An 8,221-nucleotide genomic window follows, 5' to 3' on the forward strand; every position below is an offset into this window, starting at 1 on the left:
ATAATTGGCTATATCATAAAAAGTATATTTTTGGTCTTTTAAGGTTTGGGTTAGGCATAACGTTATCAGTTTGGTTAAGGTTCGGGTTGAGGTTAGTTAGGCTGAAATCAGATTTTAAGAAGATAAATTGTAGAAATAGATGGGGTTTGTGACTGTGGCTGTTGTAACTAGTGACGACCAGCTCCAAGGCTAGTACCTAAACAAATATTATGGATATAATGTCAAGATAATTGTCTTTCTGCCCTAACAGTGGGATTAGTTGTCCACAAAGCAGCACAGCCGGCTGTCTAGCTCCCGCCTATCCGTTCTTTGGATTGGTAGGTTCATCTCATCATTTTAATACTTGAATATTCGATAAGGGTTGTTGACGTCAATCATTTGAATTCAATGGAGAGAGACGCTATGCTACTAGCCTCATGTTATGAATATGCATAGCCATCTAGAGACAACTTCGATATAAAGTTTTTTTTTTCCCTAAACATTGCGGGGATGTCACGTGTCCTACTTATATCAGTACATTCGTAACAACCTAGGCTTTACGGAACGTCTATTCAATGAAATAAACCTGACACAGTAAATAAGCTACTCGTTTTTTTGTTGACCAAATTTGACACTCTCATTGACCTCCATACAAAAACGAATCGATTCCTGGGTGGAAAAACGCCACCTGCTGGAGGGAGACGAATTTTCTCTTTACCTCTCTTCCTCTCTGACCAAAGACCGTACACACTCTGTGCTAGTAGTGTACATGTGAGCAGCGCATGCGTGATGTTCACCAACGACAGCCCTTAAGTTACTAGCCAATCACATTTCACTTGGCCATTGTCAACAAAAGATTTCATTATCATTGTTTTCCTGCTGCCTGGTAGTGTTGCACAACAACTTCTAGTGCTTACTCGTGTGATCTATTAAAATAAGACCAAACGTTTTTATAGTTCGTCGACAGAGCTCTATCGGTAGATTCGAACGAGTTTGAAATAAACATGTCGCTTCAGAAGGAAATTCCGTATGAGGAGAGCTTGCAGGGTCAGTACAGTAACTAAACATCAAATACGCTTTTTTAAACTAACGTCTGCTGGCCACACTTTTTATGTAAGTCTATATAGCTGACTAACAAACTAGCTAATATACCTAACGTTAGTTAGTTCATGTTTGCCTCAACTGGAATTGTCAGGTCAGGGGAATATTGTTAAGGCCTGTCAAATAATAGCTAACGTAACTAACTAGTCCTATGACTGTAAACATAGTCCTAAATTTCTATTTCTCACGGAATTGGATCACGTTATACTTCCGTTCATTCCTGACTGGCAAGATTCAACACTAAACACTACAATGGAAAATAACTAGCTAACGTTACTAGCTAAGTTGCCAACCTAGTTTATATCTATCTGTGGGAAATATGTATCCCCAGGTTCCTGGGTGGAGCTGCACTATAACACTGGCAGTGGGAGTCAGGTGTGCCAGGAGCAGATCTCAACAACCGCTCTTGATGTAGACCTGGAGAAGTTACTACTAGACGCCCAACACGAGTCAAGCAGGAGTACCTCGAGAGGAAGCTCACAATGTGACAGGTATGGGGAAAGGAAATGGTTACAGTGCTGAGCCTTAGTTTCCCTGGAAACCCGAAGATGAATTCCATTGAATTCTATGTCTGGCAGAAATTAGTATTTCTATCAGGGAAGTTACCTCTTACGACCTCTACAAGCAAGAATGTTGAATACAGTTATATTTTAAACTACTTTACCTGTTGCCTGTGCAGTTGGTCCTTTTGGGGGGTAGGAATGTGAAACAATATATCCACAGGAGAGTATAATTATATAAAGGTTTCATATGTGTGTATATATATATGTGTGTGTGTGTGTGTGTGTGTGTGTGTGTGTGTGTGTGTGTGTGTGTGTGTGTGTGTGTGTGTGTATATACAGTGGGGAGAACAAGTATTTGATACACTGCCGATTTTGCAGGTTTTCCTACTTACAAAGCATGTAGAGGTCTGTCATTTTTATCATAGGTACACTTCAACTGTGAGAGACGGAATCTAAAACAAAAATCCAGAAAATCACATTGTATGATTTTTAAGTAATTAATAAGCGTCCGGATTAGTGTCTCGCTCCTTGAAAGCGACAGCTCTAGCCTTTAGGTCGATACAGATGTTGCCTGTAATCCATGGCTTCACTGTGGGCACGACGTCGTCGATGCACTTATTGATGAAGCTGGTGACTGAGGTGGTATACTCCTTAGTGCCATTGGATGAATCCCGGAACATATTCCAGTCTGTGGAAGCAAAACAGTCCTGTAGCATCAGTGTCATCTGACTACTTCCGTATTGAGCAAGTCACTGGTACTTCCTGCTTTAGTTTTTGCTTGTAAGCAGAAATCAGGAGGATATAATTATGGTCAGATTTGCCAAATGGAAGGCAGGGGAGAGCTTTGTATGCATCTCTGTGTGTGGAGTAAAGGTGGTCTAGAGTTTTTATTTATTTATTTTTTAGGTTGCGCATGTGACATGCTGGTAAAACTTTGGTAAAATTGATTTAAGTTTGCCTGCATTAAAATCCCTGGCCACTAGGAGAGCTGCTTCTTGATGAGCATTTTCTTGTTTGCTTATGGCCTTATTCAGTTTGTTGAGTGCGAACTTAGTGCCAGCATCGGTCTGTGGTGGTAAATAGACGGCTACGAATACTATAGATGAGAACTCTCTTGGTAGATAGTGTGGTCTACAGCTTATTGTAAGGTACTCTACCTCAGGCGAGCAATACCTCGACACCTCTTCAATATTAGACATCGCGCACCAGCTGTTATTGACAAAAAGACACACACCCCCACCCCTCGTCTTACCAGACGTGGCATCTCTATTCTGCTGGTGCATGAAAAATCCCGGTAGCTCTATATTATCCGTGTCGTTGTTCAGCCACGACTCTGTGAAACATAAGGTATTACAGTTCTTAATGTCCTGTTGGTAGGATCATCGTAATCGTATGTCATCAATTTTATTTTCCAATGATTGCATGTTAGCAAGTAGAATGGAAGGAAGTGGGAGTTTACTTGCTCGCCTACGGATTCTCAGAAGGCAACCTGATCTGCATCCTCTTTTGCTCCGTATTTTCTTCACGCAAATGACAGGGATTTGGGCCTGTTCCCGGGAGAGCAGTGTATCCTTCTCGTCGGACTCGTTAAAGGAAAAAGCTTCTTCCAGTTCGTGGTGAGTAATCGCTGTTCTGATGTCCAGAAGTTATTTTCGGTAATAAGAGACGGTAGCAGCAACATTATGTACAAAATAACTTTAAAAAGAAGTTACAAACAACGCAAAAAAACTAACAAAATAGCACAATTTGGTCAGGAGCATGTAAAATGTCAGCCATCCTCTTAGTGGATATATTCTCTCACATTTCTACCGCAAACCGGTAAAGTATATTAAAATAAACTTTATTCAACATTTTGGCTTGTAGAGGTTGAGAGGAAACTTTCCTGATTCAAATGCTCATTTTTGCCCCTTATACAATTCAATGCATTTCAACATATGGTTTCCAGGCAAAGCCTTGGTATCCCTGTTCAAGGCCTGAGAATGTGGAGATAAGGATTATCCCACTGTAGCTCAGTTGGTAGAGCATGGCACTTGCAACTCCAGGGTTGTGGGTTTGATTCCCACGGGGGGCCAGTATTTAAAAATGTAATAAGATGTATGCACTCTACTGTAAGTCGCTCTGGATAAGAGCGTCTGCTAAATGACTAAAATGTAAATGTAATTTATAATGCTCTTTCTTAGCAGATGACCTAATACACATTTCAAAAGTTCTAGGGATGTCCTGAGTCATCTTTATTGTCTATCTTTCCAGTCCGCTTAGGTCACAGACTCCTCTTCTTCTGTTTAGAGGCTCAGAGGGAAACAGTTCACAGGTAAATACATGGTCCTTAGGGGTTGTAAAGTTGTCTTCTGTTTATCTTCTGATATGTATTGTGATGTTCAGAAGGTAATAATTCATGATAATACCAGACTTTACATTAGGTGAATAGTACAAACATGTTTGTGATTATAATGTGGAAAGTGGTTTTACTAAGGAATTTCTTCATTGATTTCAGTCTGAGGAAGATAACCAAGAAATAATCCGGGAAGTAGAGAATCTACTGAAGAAGAATGCTGACTGGATCTGGGACTGGTCCAGTCGTCCTGAGAACAACCCACCAAAGTGCATAGTACCTCGTAATTATATACAGTAGGGCCCAATGTTCATAATGCTGAAGATAGAAATTGAATGTAGAGAGAGAACATTTCGGCACGGCTGAATTGTACAGAGAATTTTAGAGGTCTTAGCGGCTGAGAGACTTATTTTAAAACAAACTCCCTGCAATTCTACACATTTTGACATGCAGCTGAGAGAGAATGTTGCAAATGTCCTGCAATTCTACATATTCTACCATGGAGCTGAGAAAAAAATCTTGCCGTTTTAAAGCTAATTTCCTGCAATTATATGCATTTTGCTATGGCTAATGCTGTATTATTTTGCTCAAATATAATAACAAAATCATTACTGCTAAAGTCATTGTTTTGGGAATTTTCAATTTTCTCTGACTGTCTAGCTTTTATTTTGGTGATTTGTAAATTTTCAAAGATTATATTATATATAAAAAAAATTAAGGTCCATAATCTTTATACAACGAGTGGGTCTAATCATGAATGCTGATTGGTTAAAACCGCATTCCAGCTGGTGTCTATTCCACAAATTACCACTGGCTAAATCTATGACGTTAACATTTCCTGTGCAATCCACTGTTTCATCAGCCCAGCCAGGCCATTTATCAACTTGATCTCCACTATAAAAAGCATTTAAACATTATCTCTCTTATTTTATTCTAACATTTAGTTTTCAACAGTGGAGATTTGTATAAACCTTTCTGTCTGTCTCTCTGACATTTGCAACATTGTTTCAATATTCAAATTACATCTCCAGCTGTCCTGTATTAATGAACGTGTCAGGGATGAGACGGACAGGTAGCATTTCTCAGCCAGTCGAAATCATGAATCAGCATCATTTTTATGGATATATATAGAAAACAGGTCAAGCAATACGAATTGCAGCTAGTTTGATTTCTTTCCAGCTTCCGTTTGAAGTGATTGTTTTAGTTGTGTTGTTGGCTAGCGCCTCTGAACAACCGTGTTCTGACGAGAGCCCATTTTCTATGCCGGGCGAAATTGTTCACCATTAGCTCATTGTTGTGGATGGATCCAAATAAATGTCACTAGAAAACAGCTTAAACAAACGCAAATGCAGCTACTTAGCGGTTATTCTGTCTGTACTTTTTGACGTGACTGTAAGTTAGTCGTAGTTGGCTAGCTAGCAAGCAAGGGATAAGAATTTTGCCAGCCAGTATGGCAATGGAACATTTAGAACGAATGACTGGGTTGTGTCCATACATGAAGAACAAAAAGACTGAACGACTGGGTTGCGTCTCTGGCAAACGAACCGATAGAACGAACGACCAGTCGGCTTGGGTAGCAACCCTAGATTTGTGTCGGGACTATATCTTGTGGAAGGATGAAATAGTATGAAAATAACGCTTTTAATGGAAATATGTAAATCATTATTTGAAAATGTTGGTAACCTGTTGTATAAAAGTGATAATGCTATTGAAGTCTGTTTGGAGGATATATTGGCACGGTTTACCGGCCAGAGACGACTTTTTCCACATTTTGTTAGGTTACAGCCTATTCAAAAATGTATTAAATCGTTGTTTTCCCTCATCAATCTACACACAATACCCCATAATGCTCATTTGTTTATTTTTACATCTAAAAACTGAAATATACATTTACATAATTATTCAGACCCTTTACTCAGTACTTTGTTGAAGCACCTTTGGCAGCGATTACAGCCTCGAGTCTTCTTGGGTATGACGCTACAAGCTTGACACACCTGTATTTGGGGAGTTTCTCCCATTCTTCTTTGCAGAACCTCTTGAGCTCTGTCAGGTTGTACTCGAGCTCTGTCAGGTGTTACTGCACAGCTATTTTCAGGTCTCTCCAGAGATGTTCAAACCTGTTTTCACTTTGTCATTTTGGGGTATTGTGTGTAGATTGCAGAGGATTTTTATTTTATTTAATCCATTTTAGAATACGGTTGTAACGTAACAAAGTGGAAAAAGTCTGAGTACTTTCTGAAGGCACTATATATCTGGTTTTAGTTGTTTAATTTTACACTGAAAGGGTTTTTCCATACACACTGTTTAGACTTAGGCGACCAGAAAAAATGCTTAGGTGGCCCACCCAAGAATTTCAATGTCAGAAAAATACCTGTAATCACTGATTTTAAGATAAAGATTTACTAACCCAGTTGTAACTGTGTTGTGTCTCTGTAGGGAGTTTCTGCTGAAACACCCCAGGCGCTCAGCCTCTCTCAGCATCAGGAAGACCAGCGTCATGAAGAAGGGAGGCGTTCTCTCCCCTGACTTCCTCAAGCTTTTCCTTCCTTCATTATTCATTTCTCATATACTCGCAGTTGGCCTGGGGTAAAGGACTGAGCATTTTGTTATTTAAACACAGTACAAATACATGCAGTCTATTGAATACTTTCAAAGCTGCCTTTTACTATTACTAAATGTATGGTGCCCCAGATGGGTGTCGAATTGTTTTGTATTTTAACTAAATGCCTTTTGAGAGAGTTGTAATACAATAAAGCAAACACTACCCTGTTGAGGAAATGTAGGCTTTGTGAAAGCATGCCGCTGGCCATGGATAGATATTTCAGAGTAGCCATGATACATTTTTACTTGAATCAAAATAGTATTTTGAATGGCCATTTGCTATTCTGTTCTTCTTCTCAGGATATACATTGGGAGGCGCCTCAGCACATACAGCACCTACTGAAGCTGATGCTGCATTATGACACCACTGACTCATACAGCTGGCATGCCTTCAAATGGGGGCAACTTCAGAATCCAAGGAGAAGTGGTTGATGTAGCATTCTCCATTTTTATCTGATTGCCTCTTATCTTCTGAATGCTGTGACTGCTTCTTTCTCCCAGAAATGCCTTGAATCAGGAACTGATTTGTAATGCCTTGTTCCTCTCACTATTTAGAATGTTGTTTTATATTGAACTGCTGCCAATTGGCATTGTTGTTTCTAATTTTCTTAAGCATATTGAGTTTGTTTTGCCTCTTTGTTATTCTTAAGGGAATGATTAATGTGAATGAATATTAATTGTGAAATAATTTCCTGCACAAATTTTCTTTAAAAAAAGCTGGGGTTGTTAATACATTTCATGCAACATGTGAAAGGCAGGGTGTGAATTGCAACAAAATTCCAACTTTTGGGGGGTCTCTAATTTAACCTATTCTCCTATTTGTTTAACATTCTATTGTGTACTGTTACAGTGGTAAAGATGAAAATAAAAGCTTATTCCAAATGAAATGAACACCCCCACCACTCTGTCATGGTTTAAACCAGTGACCGTTGGTTCAGGTTCTTTCAATTGCATTCATCTCTCTTATGTCTGTCTTGAGCTTTCGCTAGCAAACATACAACCTTGTATTGACTGGATTCAGCAGGCTCGCAAACTTGCAACATTATCAACTGAGCCCCCAGTTTCCCGTGCTGATGAGCTCAGGACAGACACTTGTTTGCGTCCTGTATTTCAGCCCCTTTTCAGATGTCCCAACTTTTCTTTTTACAAAAAAGCTCAATTTGTCAGCAAGATGATTTAATTCAGGCTACAAGAGTGAAGGCCTGATGACAATCACTGAATGTCATTACACATTTTGGTGTTTTGTAACAACTGTCTCTTTCCATTCATCCAATGACTGGTGCACAGTGGACTGTTTGAATGCTGGAATTAGTGGAGTGGATGAATGTGCACAGTGATTGACAATCGGATAAAAACATTATAGGTCCATAAATGTAGCAACTATTTGAGTACAATCATGATGAAATGTTTTGTTTGTTTTTCATAGCTATAGTATGTTACAAATACAAAACAATGTTTTTATTTGGTAATTATTTATTTTAGTCTCAGCTGGTACTATATTTGGTACATAATATGCTAAGAAGTGGTACTTTCAGGTACTCTAAAGAATGAAGTACCTGGTACCACATCTGCAGTGGCACTTGTTTCAAAGCATCCCAAGTTATGTAATTACCATGCAGTTTTAAAGCAAATAAGTCAATATCACTGAAATAAGATGTCTCCAATTTGTTGTATGATCAGTAAGACATATAAACTATCTTTGCTA

General features: G+C 39.0%; 1 protein-coding gene across 1 annotated transcript; it reads left to right on the forward strand.

Moving 5' to 3' along the window:
* Positions 1-792: 792 nt before the first annotated feature.
* LOC106577024 (BCL2/adenovirus E1B 19 kDa protein-interacting protein 3) lies at positions 793-8,221 on the forward strand. The gene is made up of 6 exons (XM_014154672.3): positions 793-1,026; positions 1,412-1,571; positions 3,834-3,894; positions 4,078-4,184; positions 6,352-6,501; positions 6,817-8,221. Exons 1-6 carry the CDS (start codon positions 984-986, stop codon positions 6,857-6,859), a joined length of 564 nt encoding a protein of 187 aa, XP_014010147.1. The 5' UTR covers positions 793-983; the 3' UTR covers positions 6,860-8,221.

This window comes from Salmo salar, chromosome 18, assembly GCF_965601325.2.
Source record: "Salmo salar chromosome 18, fSalSal1, whole genome shotgun sequence".
In the NCBI taxonomy this organism is placed as follows: domain Eukaryota; kingdom Metazoa; phylum Chordata; class Actinopteri; order Salmoniformes; family Salmonidae; genus Salmo; species Salmo salar.